The 19,931-nt window shown below is 41.0% G+C and overlaps 1 protein-coding gene across 2 annotated transcripts in view; it reads right to left on the bottom strand.

Moving 5' to 3' along the window:
* The window catches only part of HOMER1 (homer scaffold protein 1), a 137,024-nt gene that overhangs the window by 52,584 nt on the left and 64,509 nt on the right, over nt 1–19,931 (bottom strand). For both annotated transcript variants that reach the window (XM_053297500.1, XM_053297501.1), the window contains exon 5: nt 10,880–11,022. In XM_053297500.1, coding sequence (XP_053153475.1) covers nt 10,880–11,022 — 143 coding nt within the window. The remainder of the gene's footprint in view (nt 1–10,879; nt 11,023–19,931) is intronic.

Here is a 19,931-nt window from a genome sequence, read left to right as displayed (position 1 = left end):
ATATTTATTTATTTATTTATTTGCACCATCATCTTTGCGGTTATACTTGGTTTATAACATCAGGAACTTTAGAGAAATCCAATTAGATTTCATAGGAAAATGCAGTCAAAGCAATAGCAGAGTTACCATGTCTGCCTTTATATTGTAGGATTGCCAAGAATGAACAATTTATTTTCTGTATTATGGTTGTTTTTCTATACTACGGTTTGTTTTGTTTTCAAATAATGTTGGACCATTTTAGGGCTTCTTTTTTCTATTTCCTCTCCCACACTGCTAAAACTAATGTTACCTTTTTTGTCCAAACCCCACAATGTTTCCCCTCTAACTGCCCCCCCACACACACACACCCACCCCTCTGCCCCCAGGGAAAAGTAGCTGGAAATGTAAATGTTCTCATACTTACTTGTTAAACAATTACTGTATGTGAATAGTAAAGTAAAACATTATGTGACAAATTTATTTGCACTACTATAAGCTACTACCCATCCTTGTGTATACCATTTAAGGTGTCTGAGAAGATCTAACCTATCCTTGGGTATTATGCCTGACCTTTTCAAATGAGCTACATTTGTACCATATCAGGTAAAAGAGGACGATGGTAGTCACCTGTGTGTGATCAGGAGTCTAGAGAATGATATGAGCAGAGTATAAACATGCAGGCTAAATATAAAGACACTCTGGGATGACTGAGCAGCACATGAGAAATATGCTAAATCTTATGACACATGTTTTGGACGCAGATAGTCTAATTGCTTTTTTTCAGGGTGATGTTTTGTGGGGATACTGCATTTTCCTAACCAAACTGTAGCTATTATCAACTCAGAAAGTGCTATTAGAGAGAGCTGGTCTTGTGGTAGCAAGCATGACTTGTCCCATTGGGTAAGCAGGGCCCACCCTGGTTGCATATGAATGGGAGATTAGAAGTGTGAGCACTGTTAAGATATTCCCCTCAGGGGATGGAGCCGTACTGGGAAGAGCAGAAGGTTTCAAGTTCCCTCCCTGGCTTCTCCAAGATAGGACAAGATTTTTTATTTTTTTAAAATAGGACAAGATTTTTTTATTGAACCAACAAACTACCAAAGCATACAGTACGTTGCCAAAGCACAATTATATACAAAGTGGTTGTTTGTACATGATATATCTACAAAGATTTACACACAATGATTTGGAAACCCACAAAGTTATGAAGTATATGCAGGTAGTACTGTAACTCAGGGGTGGGGAAACCCAAGGGCTGAGAGAGATTCCTGCCTGCAACCTTGGAGAAGCTGCTGCCAGCCTGTGAAGACAATACTGAGCTAGATAGACCAATGGTCTGACTCCGTATATGGCAGCTTCCTATGCTCCTATTTGATCAAATATATTCTATTCTTCAGGTTTAAAATCACAACTGAAACAAAAACTGTTTCTGGATACAAGGAAAATGGCCACCTTTCTCTAGTGTTCAGTTGCACCGATAAATAAATATTTTTATGCAATTATGTTGAAAAGTGACTTGCAGCTAATAAGCTTTTGGCATTCATTGTTGGGAGCTACCACTGTCAGATAATTACTCATAGCTACAAAACTGATTTTGGAGAGAGAATAAAGACCAGTTAAGTTAAGGCTCTGTACTGACACAGAAGGCATCCATTTTATTTATTTCTTAATAAGAAGTGAAAGTAAGATTTTAGGAAGTTTTTCTTCAATGAGGGCAAATTGAATAAGCATTTTTTACATTCAGCAGTTATCTGTTGAATAGTACTAGTCTCTCCACAAGTATTTATATTTCACCCAAGTATGTTTTTGTGTCTTGTAGTTCTAATTTTTTACAGCAACAGCTTGTACAACACTAACATTTTCTCAACACTGATCTTGAAAAGATTAATTCATCATCATGTGACTTTGTTGTATTTCAGGTGCAAGAAAAATATCCATACTCATGAAAACACATATAAATAAAATAAAATAAAATAAAATAAAATAAATAATGCTGGTCTGTAAAAGTTAGCCAGTCAGCCAGAGTGACTCAATCATAAATTCTCATGGGTTTGGATATTTGACAAACTTTGTCTTGTGCCTGAAATGCAGCAAAGTCACATTTCACAGATATTGAAGCTATTAGCAGGGAACCACCATTTTTCTCAACACTGAACTGACCTATTGATGCGCTTAATCCCATTTGATGTCATGGCCATTCATAGTACTACTTTTGCAATGGCCCAAGTCCAAATGTTCACTCACATGTTACCCTCCTAATGCTGAAACCATCTCCTCCATTTTCTAATGCTGAAGGGAGCAGACTCCTTTCATTATGAGCTACTGCAGGCCGACAGAGCTGAAGAGGCTTACCACTGCCTACACTCTCAGCAGACTGCAGCTTTGTTTAAAACTGTTGTACATCTGTCACTGTGATAGGGGACACTTGCTTACTAGGAGGAAAGCAGCTGTTAACAGATTCAGTCATGTACAGCATCATTAAAATAAAGACTGCTGCTTCTGTTGAGGATGGGGTTCTTTTTCTCTACTCAGGAGAAGAAACTAGGCAGAGTAACCCAGTTCAGCAAACCCTTTCACAGGTCTGTATTGGCTGCTGGCAGCTAAAAAGGGGGATGGGGGGAATTATCCAGCATTTTAACAAAGGGAGAATCAAATAACTATCATACAGAGGCTAACATACACATCAGCACAAATACGTCTTCTAAGTAAAATTGCATTATCTGTAGTTGCATCTTAGTTCTCTCTCAGGCAGCTGGGCTGCCTTTGGGACATCTGGCCATACCATTGGGATGATTTCTCCATATCATTAAAGGTTTCCAGTGAGAATTATTCACTTTCTATATAGAAGTTGCATTTCTGCAATTTTTAATATGGGACAGTGTTTTTGCTTTATTTATACAAAGCAAAGGAAGGGAAATATTATGCCCAAGTTTGCAATTGCACTCAATTCTTGTACAATTTATTTTTGAATAAAGGCAGACTGCATAAGTGTGATAGTCCTGATGTCAGACCACTTGGGGCTTTCCAGCTTATATTTATTAAAAAACATTACTCTATTTACACCTATACTAAAGCTAAAATGTGCTGTCGAGTCGGTGTGGACTCCTGGCGACCACAGAGCCCTGTGGTTGTCTTTGGTAGAATACAGAAGGGGTTTACCACTGCCATCTCCCGCACAGTATGAAAAGATGCCTTTCAGCATCTTCCTATATCACTGCTGCCTGATATAGGTGCTTTCCATAGTCTGGGAAACACCTATATCAAAACACCTATTCTAGGACTTCATTTATATCTTCCTGTTCCTTATATCCTCTATAATAAAGCCCTAAGTGAGTGTCCATGGCCTTGGAACGTTGGGGATCTGCGTCCCTGTCTCCCTGGGCTGTTCTGGGCCTGTGCGAAGCGCAGGCCCAGAACAGCCCAAGGGAGACAGGACCGCCGACACCAAGCGACCATGTTGGCCGGGAGGGCAGAGGCCGCCGCGAAGAAGCTGGGAAAGCCCCCCCAAACCAGGGAAGAGGCGGCGGGGGAAACTGGAAGAGCAGGGAGGTGGCGGGGAGGACGCGCCGCGGCCGAGGCGGCGGCGGAGCCATGGCCGAGGCCTGGCCGCGCCACCGAAGCCGGCCAGGAGGAAGAGGCGGTGGGGGAAGCTGGCCGAGGCCTGGCGGCGCCGCTGAAGCTGAGTGGGGGGAGACTTTTGGGCCCTTGCCCGCCCTCCCAGCTGCCCGATCCCTCAGCAGGTGCCCGGGCCGACGATGAGGCGCCCCTGTCGCCTCTTCCTACCCCCAGAGCAAGCTGAGTTGGAGATTGCAAAGGCGGCCTGCCGGAGTAGCCATCGCACGTGCATGCTCCCGCCTCCACTTTGTTCCCGGGAGAGCAGCGTCGCCGCCGGGATTGGAGCGGCCTCAGCCAGCCGCTCTGAAACGCAGAGTAAACTTTTACAGCTGCTGTGACTGGGCCCTGCCCCTTTAAAGGGCCGCTGAAACGGCAGGAGCAACTGGCGGTGCTGCTGAGTTGCAGCGAGGAAGTAGTCTGTGCCAGACGCTCCAGTCCTCACCGCTGCTTTCAGTTTCGTGCCACGCTGCCTTCAGGCAGAAGTGCAGTGAGAGCAAGCCGCTTCCTTAGGGAGAGACTCCGCTCACAGCAAGCTGTGGGGTGCGCGGTCACATAGGCGTCTTCGGGACTTTTTCAGAGTGGGGGCAAAGCAAGGAAAGAAGAGAGTACGGGAGAGGGAAGGGTAAATTAAAAAAAGAGTGGAGGAAGGAATAGACAGAAAGAAAGAGAGAGAAAGAGACAGACAGACAAACATAACAGAGAGACAGAAAACAAGGACTGAGGAAGGGAGACAGAACAATAGATAAAGTAAAAGAAATTTAAAAAAGGAATAAGAGAGAAGAGAGAGAAGGGGGGGGAAACAAAGAGGGAGGGAGGGAAAACAGGAGAGATAGAAGTAAAGAACAAAGGGGGGGGGAACCGCCCCTCACAGAGCACGCCCATTAGAGAAAGAAAGAAGGAAAAGAGAAAGAAAAGAATAATTAAAAAAAAATAGAGAGAGAGGGAAAAGAAGAGTGAGAAAAGGAAGGAAAGGAAAGAAAGGAAGACAAACAGAAAGAAAAGAAAAAAGAAAAAGGACAAGAGAAAGGAAGAAGGAATAAAGGGAAAAAAAACCCTAGCGCCCGTTATTATAACGGGCTTAAAATTACTAGTAGTATATAGTTTTGCTATCTAGCCAAAGGCTTGGTGGGGGCAGTGATTAACTCTCAACTGCCTGGTTGAGCTAATGCAATTCCTTAGAAGATTCACAAACATGCTAAGGGCTGGAGAATGAGAACAGGAAATATGGTGTGTCCAAAGGCAGTTTCCTCTGAAAGAAGCAAGGGTTGTTACGGGCTGAAGAAGCAGTGTTGGCAAGACAGGCAAACTGAGTGATGTATATACAGAAAGCTCACAGACAATCTAAGCTACATGTCTTTGGTAGGAGGAGAGTAACAGTGCAGGGCAACACAAAAGGATACTGTCTGTGGGCTAAAGCCACTGAAAGAGGCAGAAGGAATGGCAGAAAATTAAGGCAACCGTAAGTGGTGGACATATGGAGCTGAAGGAAGGATGGGCCATGGGGAAAAGGCTACAGAAAAAATTGATACAAGGCTGGGATTGCTGACTTTTTCTAGGAACGCTCCTGGGCCTTTAAGCATTGACTATTTAATTATTTTGCTCAAAGTTAGGTTGAACTACATAAATAGGAAGCAAATGCAAATACATTTGGATCTGAATTTTAATCCAAGCCATTTCTGTATGACCAAGTTTAAGGAATACATCGTGTTGAAACTTTTCATTTAAAAATCATTGCTACAATTCAGAGTTATGAATACCAAGGTACAACTGTAGTACATAAGATAAAAACGCAAGCCAGTCTACAAGTGATACTTTTCTGTATGCATTCTTTAATGAGAGCCCATAGAAGAAACATGGACTTAGCAGCAAATTTGTTACAGTAATGGATAGCATGCAGTATTATCAAGTGATTTGCTATACAGATGATACAAAATTAAGATAAAGCTTTTTAAAATAATGGTTCTTTCACTAAGGCAATAAATCAGATTTTATGCCAAAATTTTGTACAAGAAAAAACCCAATTACTTTTAATGAGCAGGCAATCACATCACTATCAATCTATTTCTGTTGGTCTGTTTTCCAAACACACTGTATATTAAGATGTTCTCACAAAATTAAGATACATGACACTGGTTCATGATACTGAAAGGTACTTTAGGGACATCTTCAAGTCACTGACGACACGCAGTTTCAGAAGGCTATACCAGGTCTCCAAGAAGCTGTCTTCCATTTATGTATTAACCCCCAATTTTAAAAAGATGTATTACACGACGTCCTCTTGTTCTTGTTACTAGAAGTCTGGCACATTGGCTGAAAACATAACAACTTAGCTCGCCGGTTTAATGAAACATTCAAAATCAGATTCAGATCATGATTTTTTGGCCACAGTTTTCGTTTCTGGAAAAGATCACTACAGATGTCCACTATTTAAGATGAGATGCAACTGCATGTAAATCTTTAGCATGGAATCTATGAAATGTTTCTCTTACCATCAATTCCCCGCAGAAACACCTAGATTATAACCCAGCTGTCCTAGCAATAGCTTCAACCACAATCTATCCTAAGAATATTTGGGAAATTATGCCTTCATGATTATACACAAAAAGCCAAAATATATTATCAGTCTGATCACATAAACAAATTACTTCTACAATTCTAGGGTGTTATTCCGGGCCTGATCATTCACATGCAAGTTCTCTTGAATCAGCAAGATGTCGGTGTAGGCAAATTTCACAGATGCATGACTGAATCTTAAATTTAAAAAATATTAAGCTGAAGGATCTTAATGCAACGTTGCCAAAGTACAAAACCTAAAACTAGGCCTATGAATTAGCATCAACCTGGTAAAATGCTTTTTCTAGTTAATGAAAAAAGGAAGTGATAGGAGAAGGAATCTATAGATGCCTGAAACGCCTTCCACTCAGAAATCAAATTTTCCTTTCTCTTAAAAACAGGATTCTTCCTTTCCATAAAACGGAGCAACGGGGAAGTAACTTGCCTAGGGAGCAAGAGGTTGCTAGTTCAAAACTTCAAATCCCCGCTGGTATGTTTCCCAGACTATGGGAAACACCTATATCGGGCAACAGCAATACAGGAAGATGCTGAAAAGCATCTCATACTGTGAGGGAGATGGCAATGGTAAACCCTTCCTGTATCCTACCAAAAAAACCAACAACCCACATGGCTCTGTGGTCGCCAGGAGTCGACACCAACTCAACAACACAACTTTACAGTCCTTGTAACTACAAGTGCCAGAAATAGCGGGTGGGAGGAGGGATACTTAACTCTTCCTCATTTTGCCATTTCCCTTGCCAGCCATGGTTCCAGACCTGTGTTTGCAACTGAGCAGTAGCTTCTCTTCTAGTTGCATAGTAAATGTGCACCTAATTCCAGAAGACGTACTTTTCTTATACAAGCAGTGGGAGCAAAAGTTGTTTGAAATAACTCACACTTTGTTGCAAGTTCAAAATAAGAAGAGCATGCGTCGTCATGCAACCATTTTGTCCCTTTCCCCCTACAAGTATTGGCTTCTTAAATAAAGAGGAAGTTTGTTTAGATGTATGTTCAGAAAGTGCTTAATGATGAGACAGTGATGATCTAAGCAAAAATATACCATAGTAGGAAACTCCCTAAGAGCTATTTACAGGTTTCATGATCCTCTGTCTTTCTTCCACTCCAGGTCAGGGCAGCAGCACCAGGGGAGGGAGTTTACAAACACTTTCCCCACATTCTGTTTCCTAAATGAAAGTTCCTGCAAAACTATTATTGGTCCCACAGGGAAGCGAGGGAAAAACAGTACTATCATATCTGCCTTTAGCTCTGGTGCAGAAAAAGAGTCAGATACGATACAAGTCTTTTTGTTTTTATGGCTAGCAGAACTGCTGAGTAGGAGAGATGCCATTTTAATCAGGGAAGCAGAGTGGAGGGAACAGTTAAAGTGCTGCTGCCTCCCGCCCCCCATCCCTGCCAGTGTCATAACCTCAACCTGATTTAAAGAACCCCAACCGTTCCTTTTAAACTTCAAACGTCCAGAGATCGGATCATAGGTCTTCCATATAATGTGTAGTTTGGCCTTATAGCTTCTACATCTTTTCAGGAAATTAGTCCATAACAGCTAGAAGGCAGCAGTAATCTCAAAAAAGAATTTAGGATTTCTTCATTTAGATTGCTAACCCATTCTACAGGAAAATAATGGTAGCTGCTATCCTACTGTGATAAAGTTCTCACAAATAGCTTAATGCCCTCTTTGCAATACTTATAACTCCTCCTCTCACGGAAAGCGCTTCTACCCAATTTCCAGCAATTCTACACTCCAGTCCCATCCCTTTCCTGAGAGTTCCCCGACCCTTAGGAGCAGTTTTTAGTGGGGGTGGGGAGGGGAAGCACAGGAGTGGGAAGGAGGAGTGGGGGAATATTCCCTTGCACAAGCTTCCTTCAACTGAAGATCTGGATTCAATCCAGTATATCTAACAACAAGGGCATAGATACAATTGAACAGGGCTGGGGGTGGGAAGCAAATGTCCCTGGGTCCCTGAAGGGGGGGGGCACTGGCTGGATGCCAGCTTGCTCTTTGCTTTCCCCCTTGAATCTCTCTGAAAGAAAAGGCAGGGGAGCAGAGGTCCATCTTCTGCTTTTGTACCATGGCCCATTCCAACCTTGCTATTCTCCTGAACAATAACTAAGGTTCTACTTGAAAATAGTATTTTTTAAAAATGTTCAAGTTAGGTATAACAGCTTGGGTTAGTTTTGCATCTGTGCATCATGACTGCAGCACAGTTTTGTATTATTAATTATTATTATTAATTCGATTTCTATACCACCCTTCCAAAAATGGCTCAGGGCGGTTTACACAGAGAAATAATAAATAAATGAATAAGATGGCTCCCTGTCCCCAAAGGGCTCACATTCTTAAAAAAAAGAAAAAAGAAAAAAAGTTCTGTACAATATATGTTCACTAGAACCAAACACTTAACTTTTTAAAAAGGCAGTTGGTTGTCCGACTTGTAATATAGAACTGTCATCATAAAAGCCAAAGTATGTCTGAGAATAATATCAGAGTATTTAAAACCATAAATAGTAACAAAAATATTATCTTCATGGAAACAGGTGTTCATATAAAAGATTCTCAGAACCTTAAAAAGTTTACTAAGTCTCTCCATGGAAGATTGCCAGTAACAAAGTGGTTGCCTATAAAAATCAGCACTGAACTACATCTTATTACTTAAACCCAGCATAAGCCTCCACAGTTTTTCTGGAAAAGCTTTTAGCTAAATCACTACTTGCTTTAAAATTAAACTGTAACTAACTTAGAGACTGTTCACATGACATTCAGGAAAAATATTTTCTTTCAACAGAAGATTCAATACTGGAAGACCAATTCAAGACTATAAATTCAAATATCACAATACTGTAAGGGACTCTCTCATATACAGTACATACAATAGACATACACACAAAGCATAGCAAAAACCTGGGCTGTCACTGCTGATATAGAAATACACAAAGCTAAAATAATAGTACAATGGCATTTTTAGAAAATCATCATCTGCAGTTCACCTGAGACACAATCCACAAGTTGTTGAAAATATTTTTAAACCCCCATTATTTACAGTAGTATAACTTGGAAAGGTCAGGTTCTGCAGTGACTACATCCCACCTTGGGATTGTTTTTAATGAAAGGCAGTATATAAATTTAACAATAAAATAAATTAGGTTGTGCTTACAGTCCACTAACATCACTGCACTTGCTCCAGCTGCACTCATTAAAAAATCACTCAAAATGCAAACTCATATTTCATCAAGTAACCCAACTCAAAATCTTTCAATGGCTAGAGAAGAGATAGGGGTGTGTCTCACATATAATGGAAACTGTCTGTCTGGGTCTCTGTATCCTGGAGCTTCAGGGTGCAAGCAGAATTCGTGTCATCAAGATGGGACCACATACCAGTCAACTGTTTAATACTGGGGTGGGGGGAGAGTTGAAATCTGTCCCCCTTTCACCACCTCACACATGATCAGTATTATCAAAACTGTCAGGCATTCAGATACAACTGTATAGCAGAGCAAGCAAAGCATGCTTCTGCACTCAAATAGTTTTGCTTGAGGAACCCAGTTGTTCCTTACAACTGAAAACAGGTTCCCCATTTTGGAGTTAAAGGAACACAAGATAATGCCACCACTCTGTTCTAATGTAAAATACTCTAATGTTATATTTTTATTTATTTATTTATTACACTTGAAGAATTTTAAGTTCAGCCCTTCTAGGAATGAGCAGATTATTTGGTGAAATATCAAATACTTATCTGCATGTGAAATGTGTCTGATTTCAGGCACACATTTTAAAATCACAACTCAAGATACTATACATTCTTAAAATAATATCTAGTATTACAGCTTTCTATAAAACATATTTGGTCTAGTCCAACATTTCCTCTGCAGTCCAAGACTTCCAGAAGTCTCATCTGTATTCCTGATATTCAAGCAGAATACATCTTGGCTCAAGACTTTAAAGTAAACATTGTGTTTCTCATTGTCCATAAAGCAAAATATGCACCATGACATCTGATAGTGTATGAAGCAAGATATGTTTTTGTACATTAGAAAACAGGTAGAAAGTTTGAAACTCTCTTTTTCACTAAGCAGTTTAAGTCTCTGAGATTTCAAGATTATCAACAGTCTTTTGATTTCCATATTTTTATCCCTTAAGAACTGCAACCTAACATGGTTACTCCTTTAAACCATCCAAAAGGTAATCAAAATGTTGGAAGAAGTCCTTTAAAACAATAGGCTATATTAAAGTCCAAAGCATTTAAATATTGCTTCTCATAAAAAACAGTAATAAAAGTGCTTTTACTAAAATATTTAGTTTTTGGGATGCCCTGAAACCTGAAAGAGTAGCCCCATTCCATTTCTTTATTTGAAGAAAAGGGAGTGGCTGAGTTGCACAGAAGGAACCTGTATACCGAGGAGAGGAACATATGCATTGGTGGGGTTCAGATTGTTCTTGTTGCAGTAGTTCCTACTGCTGAAGAGACAAGCTTCTGTATAAACTGAACAGCAGCATCTTAAGCAGCAGAAACAACCTAGGCAGGAAAATGGTCAAACAAAACAAGTTGCATGTATGGCTCCTCCCACCAGCACACATACATACCCTTTCTTTGGATACAGACTCCTACAGCAAACGTTAAGTCTTTTTAAATGTAAAATTCAAATAAGAAAGAGAGGCCCTTTTATCAATAAAGTACATGTGTATTACTTAATAAGGATGTGTGAATGGAATCTGTACCTATGCACAAATGGCAATGCATTCTGGGTTGGTTCAGCCCTTTGTTCTGAGTTTTGTGTCACTTCTGGGGTTGTTCTTTCGTCATCTGTCCCATTAATGCTCTCAGGCGTAAGAGGAGACTGAATATCGCCTCCTGCAGATTCCTTAAAGAAAGAAAGTTATGGTTACACGTGACATGTTCTGCACAATATACCACCAAAAGACTTAAAAAAAACAAAACAGTGACAAACTGGATATTAACACGTTTCAGTTAAGAAGTTAAAAGAAAAATACAGGCCTGCATCCTACTTTTTGGCTGGTTAATTCCAATGTACGCAACCCTGCCCTTCAGCTGCCAATGAATGAATCATGGGAGAACATGAATTCCTCAACATCACCATTCCCCTCCCCACTCCCTACCTCTTTAGGTAGCAATGCTTCACCATCACAAACCTAACAATTTTTTCATAGTTCTGAACCTGACATTTCTCTCTCTTTGAAAGGCTTGTGGGAGCAAAGAATCTCACTCAGTTCAAGACATCTGATACATTCTCTTCTTTGATGCCCAACTTTGGCCCAATGGGATCAGGAAGAGTTATTTTGTTCTTTTCAAATGAACATGGCTTTTTTCTTCCACCCACTTCTGGAGAATCAGGAAATAGCACAATAGGGGACAGGGTGCTTGATGGCATGGAGATGTTCTCAATTACTATTTCCCGGATGGATTTTGCTTGCACTCAGGTTTTGACTGATTACTGTATTTGGGATCAGGAAGGGGTTTTATTCCAAGTAAAACAGGCAATCACCCCAGAAGGGTGCATGAATATTTGTGACTTTTCCCTTGCAGCATGTCGTTGGGCTCATTGTGAAGTAATCTCAAGCTATTTGTCCTGCAGGCATCCTTTTGCCCGTCAACCTGCTCTCTACTTGTGACACATTGCAAACATTGTTCTGGAAGTGGGGTGGTCTTTACTTTCAGATAGAGATCATGCAGATGGCACTTTAAGCCTATTCCAGCTCTGTGATTCTATGGAGACCATTCTTGGCTTCCTCTGTGAGTGATGGCCTCTATCATGAGGCAACACCCATGTCTTTACATTTTCTCTGATGTTATAAAAGTGGCTTTATAGACTTTCCTGGTAATTAATGTATCTTGCTCCATTTTGCCTACCAAGTTCCAGCTGTCTAATGCTGAAATAACTTAGCCACTTGGAGTTAAGTCTCATATCCTCCCTTTTGAGGGAGAGATGTACAAGACATCAAGGCCAGCTTTAGGGGTGGGTAAGGTGGGCAGTTACCCAGGGTACCAAGATGAGCTAGCTTGGTGGCTTGTTGTTTGTTGAGTGTGCATCTGCAGTGAAGCTTCATAAGGCCTGTGGGACTTCAGAAAGATCCCAGAATGGGAGTGCAAGAACACTGGCAGCAAAGCAGCGAATTACCGTGACCTAGCTCTGAGCCCATTCCATGGGCACTGCAGGGAAAGCCTGGGAACAGGAGGGTCCAAGACTCTGCAAACTTGCACAAGCAGTACAACTTGGCAATGCTGATAAACTGGGCAGCAATAGAATCTGGGGTCAGTTTCCTTGTGTACACTGTTCCCTCTAAGGCATGCACACATGCGTGCACTCACAAGTTTTCTGATGTCCGCTCAGTTAATTGTAGATCCCACTCAGGATGAATTAGGAAGGCCCCACTCTGAATGCATCTGTGCACACAGTACCTTGATACTGCTACCCAGAACAAAACTCATTTCACACAGGATGAACAAAATTAGAGGGACCACTGCTCATGTGTACCTAATATTTCAGCTTTCTCTATCATGCAGAAATACCCTAACAATTTTGATACCTAATGGGTTAGCAAGTCCTAAAGTATCTTTATTCCAGCTCTTTATAAGGTGTCTTTATTATGGCTCCTGGATCAAAAACTCTACCTGGTTTCTCAGGTTGAGGCAGTGGCCAGGAGCACTTTTTATCAGCTTCGGTTGATATGTCAGATACGCCCATTTCTGGAGATAAATGATCTTAAAACAGTGGTGCGTATGCTGGTAACCTCCATGCTTGACTACTGTAATGCACTCTACGTGGAACTGCCTTTGTATGTAGTCCGGAAACTACAATTGGTACAGAATGCGGCAGCCAGACTGGACTCTGGGACAACTTGAAGGGACCACATAACACCAATTCAGAAAGAACTGCACTGGCTGATGAAATGTTTCTGACTGAAATATAGAGTGCCAGTAATTACCTACAAATCCCTTAATGGCTTGGGTCCAGGGCACTTCAGAGAGTGTCCTCTTTGTCGTGGATCCAGCTGCCTATTAAGATCTGGGGTGGTCTGGTTATGATTGCCACTGGCTTGTTTGGTGGCGACTCGAGACCAGGCCTTCTCTGTGGCTGCCCCGGGGCTTTGGAATATGCCCCCTGTCAAAGTAAGAGCATCTCCATCTCCAATTGCTTTTAGAAGGCCCCTCAAGACACAGCTTTCCCCTCAGGCTTTTAACTGACATTAATTTTAAACTGTTTATATCCTATGAAATTGTTAACTTTTTATTCTGTGCAATTGTTTTAATTTGTTTTTACTCTATTTTACACTTGTTGCTTTAAATTGTGTACACTGCCTAGAGACACACATATCAGGCAGTATATAAATATAGATAGATAGATAGATAGATAGATAGATAGATAGATAGATAGATAGATAAAAAATGTGTCCTTAAAACAGTGGTGCATATGCTGGTAACCTCCAGGCTCAACGACTATAATGCACTCTATGTGCGGCTGCCTTTGTATGTAGTCCGGAAATTAAAGTTGGTGCAGAATGTAGCAGCCAGACTGGTCTACGGGACAACCCTAAGAGACCCTGCAACACCAATCTTAAAAGAACTGCACTGGCTGCCGTTATGTTTCCAAGTGAAATAAGTGTGGCAAGTTTCCCCTGCTAACTGGGCAAAGAAACACCTTTTTAACATGGTGATTTTCTTTATTTAGCAGGGGGAGAGTAACTGGCCCCATCCACCCCCAGCACAGTACTTCCAGTTACTGTTGCTGGTGTCTGCCTTAACTCTTAACAGCTTGGGTCTAAGGTATTTAAGAGAGTGCCTTCTTTGTCATGAACCCTTCCCACCTAAGATCAACTGGGCTACTATCGGTTTGTCTGGTGGCTACTCAGGACTGGGCTTCCCCGGAGCTCTGGAATGCACTCCCTGTTAGAATTAGAGTTTCTCCATCTCTAGATGAAGACCTTTAAGATGCACCTGTTTTCTCAGGCTTTTAATTAATTTTATTAATTTTTATATCATAAAATTGTTTAAATCATTTTATCCTCTTTTATATTTGTTGTATTTTAACTTATGTACACTGCCTAGGGATGTAAATGTCAAGCAGTATAGAAATGTGATGGATGAATGAATGAATGAATGAATGAACGAACAAATAAATAAAATGTTGCACATTCTAATGATTACAACACAGTCATTATTTGGATTTGTTCCTTTTAAAGTCACCAAAATTATATAACAAGCAGCCATTTAATTCATCCTGTGCCAGCTGGAATAGAGTTAATACATCTTAATGTATCTGCATGTAGCATGTTTAATCGATTAAAACTCTTTATACTGAAAGGTCATGTCAAGTTGGCATAGGCATTTTTTTTTTAAAGCAGTGATCAAATATGTCTGTCACACTCCAATTCAAAATCATATTAGCTGGAAAATCCTTTACCTCCCAATTGCAGCATATTTAAGATATCATTTCACCTACAGAGGTGAAGTTGAATCTAATGGAAACACTTTAAAAAGAAATATGGCTGAGAATCCATAATATTGAAGGGTTCACTGGTTCAGGTACTGAATGCTTAGTCTAAATTACATGTGCATTAAATGTTCCTACTATTCACCCAAATGATGTTTAGGAATTGGGAGCATCTACCCAAACAGGAAGAATATATCACTGACATTAAAGGTGACTGCATGATTGTAACCACTTCTGAATGCTGCTATTTGTTACATTTACAGAAGCTAACGTCAGGTAGCAGAACTCAAATGTTAGAATACATGAGAATGAAAATTGCACTGCCTATTTTTGTATAAATTCTTATGATAAAGTTTCTGAGACAAAAATATACAAACTCTACTCTGTTCCCTAACGTAAGGAATACTCTCTCTCTCTCTCTCTCTCTCTCTCTCTCTCTCTCTCTCTCTCTCACACACACACACACACACACACACCCCTCTCTTAAAAGCAGCATGATCCACACTAAACAGAGCAGAGAAGTTAATGTTATCTACTTTATTTATTCAAATTTAATCTCATTTTTTTTCCACAAAAATATATGCCCAGGAAGGACAGCTTATAGAAACACTCACAAAAATAATTAGTGTAACAAAGTCATATTAAAAAAACACACAATTTCAACATCTGCAATCTAAGCAATAAAACAGCAGACTAATACAAAATTAAAACAGCAAACCACTACATTTGAAAAGCCTGTTTTCAAATGAAATAAAATAAAATAGTTTTTAGAACCCATTTAACACGGGAAGAAAAGAAGACCAGCAGATCTCACAAAGAGCACTGCCAAGTTTCAGTGCCACCATCCTGACCTTTACACCTGCCCATCTTATCTAAAATGGTGTCAGGACAAAAAGCAGAGCCCCTATGCCCAAACACAAGGCTTAAGTACACATAAATACAGGTGGCCCTTGTTATTCACAGAGGTTCTGTTCTCGCCTATAGGTGCAAATATGGAAACCATGGATAACAAAACCTTACACCTATGAGAATCTAGGGGTTACGTTCCTAACCAAAAAGGGGGGGGGGAGCAAGGGTGGCAGAAATAAGAAAAGCACAATTCCTAATTCTCCAGCAATGCCCCCAAACCGTGAAAACAGTCAGATTTGGGTGAACATTCACCAAGATTGTTTTTGGGGTTGTTGTTATTTTTAAAAAGGGCCCTCTCCTCTATAAAATGGCAGCCAGAAATGACACTGGAAGCCATTTCTGGCCACTCAAAACCATGGATAGGTGAATTTTGCCTATTTTTCTACCCGTGGATAAATGATTTGTGAGTCTACAGGAAACGAGGGCCATCTGTATTCTGAATATTGCATGAACAAACCAACTCCTTGGGCTAAGCTACTGTCTATGCAACAAAGTGATCACTTGAATGAAAGTAAAGGAGATGAGGAACTGATCCCAGTTTTGTATTCTGTAATCCTTCTATTACATGAGGGATCCAAGGCCTCAGTCATGATCACCCCCCCCCCCAAATGATGACTACAGTATGATTTGGACTAGACTACATCCAAGGTCCCTTTCAACTCTAAAATTCTATGATTCTAAGTACCACCATCACTCTTAAAAACACCCCCCTCCATTATATTAACTTTATTCTGTTTGTCTTCTCAGCATTTAAGATACGCACATGCTTGCATTTTCAACTTTTTCTCTGTAACTATAACAACTAGAGTGTTCTCTCAGTGAAAGCTAACAACAGTTTCTTATTCAAGAGACCATGGATAAAAAAACACGAGACTCTATATTCTAAAGTAAGGGTGCATAATTTATAGAATGCAAAAATTTCAGATTAACTTGAACTATTCATTTAAGGTGCTAAGAAAGCAGATGAATAAACTAATTACAGTAATTATTTTGTAATATTCAGCATGCATATTTAACGGCTTTCTCCTCTGAGCTTTCAAACCCAATTACTGAACTAGAAGTGCCAGAAGACTTCTGGGTAATAGTGAAGAAAGGGCTGCACCATTTTGACACACAGAACAAAAGTGGATCATTTCAAGTGACTATCTATGTATATAATTATCTAAGGCGGACCTGTGGCTAATCCTGTGCGTGGCAGCTCTTGTGAGAGTTCACATGCAGAAGCACTTGATTGGGCAGTGGGGATTCCATATGCAGATAGGGAAGAGGAGCCTGTGAGAGCAGAAGCACCATGGTGATTGGGCAGTGAGGATTCCATACGCGGATAGGGAGGAGGAGCCTGTGGCACCATGGTGATTGGGCAGTGGGGATTCCATACGCAGATAGGGAGAAGGAGCCTGTGATGGTTAAGGTCAGTTGGAATGCAACTGTTACTGGTCGGAAGATGTTCTTGATTGTAGAGAAGAAAAATACATATAAATATAAATAAATAAAAAAGGATAGTGGGCAGGGGTCTGCGAAGAGAGGAGTCATGAGGGAGGAAAGAGCCCCTTCAAGAGAAGGAGGCTGCTGTTGTGTGAATTAGATGAGGAAACAAGATAAGATCTGTTAACTCAGAAAGGGGGGGGGGAGAGAGAGGGAAGAGGGAAGAGAAGAAAGACAGAGGGGAAGAGTGAGTGGATGAGAGAGAAAGAGAGAGAGAAAGAAGGAAGGGCAAGGGACGGGCCCGAGCCTGTCAGCAGCCTGAGAAGAATAAGTGGCCATAGTGGCACCTTTGGCAGAAAAGAAGGGCCTAGTCTGCTACTGTTTGGGGCTACCGAGGCCATTGGCAGAGAGAGGCAGGCAGGCAAGCGACAGGCCCAGGCCTGTCAGAGGCCTGAGGAGATTGAGAGGTCATGGCGGTGGTGGCAGCAAGGACGGATCTGGTCAACTGCTCCTGCTGCTGCTCCTGTGGGGAGGAGCAGGAGCGGAGCTCAGGTGAGCATGGGAAGGTCTCTGGGGATAGCGGGTTGCAGCTTGGCCAACAGATGCCAGCAACACTGCAGCTGTGGCCAAGAGAGGTGAGGGGGATGGAATAAAGAGATGGAGGAGTGACCAAGACGGGTGAGGGGGATGGAAGCAACCAGACGGAGGAGCAGGAGTGTGGCTCAGGTGAGAGTGGAGAGATCTCTGAGGTGAGAGGAGCTGTGGCAGGGAGTGAGGGGAGCAATCAAGTACTAGCATGCAGATGCTCTACATGGGTTAAATTAGTTTCACTTAATATACTAGAAAGTTGCAAATGTCAAGAGTAGCGAAAATCTAATCTTTCCTAACACCACCAGTGAATACACCATTATAAATTACAATATGGATAGACAAAACCATATTTGTCAATTATCATTGTATCTGAACTCCGGCAGACAAAATAGCCAATGCACACAAAAGGAATAAGATCTTAAAATACAGTACATATAAAACCCATGAAGAACTGGTTCGCTTTCCCCCATACTTGTAAGCCATTTTTATACACAAGGGAAGATACAGGAAAAATAGGAGATATAAAATCCACATGTAAGATTAATAGGAGATTTAGCCCTAATTTGCTTCAACTTCCTACACAGTTATACCACATTCCTCCTGTCTGAACAATTTCCATGTGGAATTTTGCCCTTTGAAAACTACTTGCCTTTTATTCTTTAAACTGGTATTTTGGGCATTTCTTTCCTTTCCCCAACTTTCTCTTACTGGAGAAAGGCTTGGTCACATGGTATGTTGTATAATCATATAAATAAGACACATGTGATTGTTCTGGCCACTCCTAACCAAACATTAGGCTGTCAGTTCAGGAAGTAGGGTGCACATATCACCACAAAGACAAAACACTGGTCCGTCGCTAGCTAAGAGATATTTCATGCTATAACATTCAGAGTAAGTGTGCATGGAGCACAATGTATCTTATGAAGCTTAGTTAAACTGGCCTACTACAGGAAACCCTCGATATTTGCGGGGGCTCCATTCCCCGCAACCACAGCTATGGAAACCATGAATATTACGTCATTGGGGCTATGAGATTGTGAGGGTTAGGTTCCTGGAGGTCGGGAAAATCTGCAAAAATTGGCCAAATTTGGTGGAGGGGATGCCTGGGGAATCTCCCTACAATGCTTTGCTGGTCCCTTTCAAGTTGAGCTGTGCCCCCAAATGGTTAAAAATCACAGGGCTTAGATTTAAAAACAAACAGAGCCACTTTGAGGCTCTCAGGCACAAAATGGTGGTTGGAAATGACCTCCAAGATAATTTCCGGCCATCCCCAACTCACGGATTCATGAAATTAACCCCTTATTTGCCAATTTCCTGCCACATATACTGAGGTCGGGTGTAAATTACCCAACCACAAATATGGAATCAGCAGATATCAAGGTTCTCCTATACTGAGAGCTAAAAGTATCCCCCAGATTAAGATGTGTTCTGTATAAAATCAATTGCCAAGGTCCATGATAAGTGAGTGAGAGAAGTGGATTATGGAAAAGTAAAGGTTAAAAAACCAGTCCATAATAATGTAACTAAGAACAGCCAGACATTGGGAAGATGGGATGAAGAAGTATGAAAACGGGCATGAATACTATTAGGAGGCTTACTTGGCATCTACATTTTGTCCTTACAGAATCACCAAAGTCTTTAACAATTGCTTTAGTGCTGTTTTAAGCAGTGTTTTAATCTGCTGTGGTTCATTATGGTTTATTTTGGTATTTTAACTATTTTTAGCCTACCTTCCAGTAGGCTTATGAGATCACCTGGCATTCTGTGTGTCCGTGTATATGCCCCTCTCCATCAACCTTGCAACATCTGGACAAATATGAACCAAATCAGGTACAGCTGTAGGGACATATAACGACACCTCAACGGCATAGTTTGTGATGATGTCATCCACACCTATTCAAGATGGTGGATGTGTAAACTTTTGAGATGCAAGTGGGGTAACTTGTGAACCACCTAACCGATTTGAACCAAATTTGCTACAGCTGTAGTGACACATAGGGATGCCCCAGTGGTGTCATTTGTGATGATGTAATCCACTCTGATCCAAGATGATGGATGTGTGAACATTTGAGGGGAAGTGCACTAACTTGTGAACTGTCTAACCGATTTGAACCAAATTTGGTACATTTGTAGTGAGTGACACACAGGCACACCTCAATGGTGTAGTTTGTAATTCACCCTGATCCAAGATGGTGGACATGTGAACATTTGAGGTGCAAGAGGTCTAACTTGTGGACCTCGATTTGAACCAAATTTAGTCCAGTAAACCAAAATTTGAACCAAATTTAGTCCAGGGATAGTGAAAGCAAAGTAAGCAGATTAGTTCTTACTAGAACAACTTGTTATTACTTCTGTTTTTATTGTACACGGCTTTTGCATAACTGAAAAGTGGCTTA

The sequence above is a fragment of the Hemicordylus capensis genome, chromosome 2 (assembly GCF_027244095.1).
Source record: "Hemicordylus capensis ecotype Gifberg chromosome 2, rHemCap1.1.pri, whole genome shotgun sequence".
Taxonomy (NCBI): domain Eukaryota; kingdom Metazoa; phylum Chordata; class Lepidosauria; order Squamata; family Cordylidae; genus Hemicordylus; species Hemicordylus capensis.
This window is presented reverse-complemented; position numbering and strand designations above follow the sequence as displayed.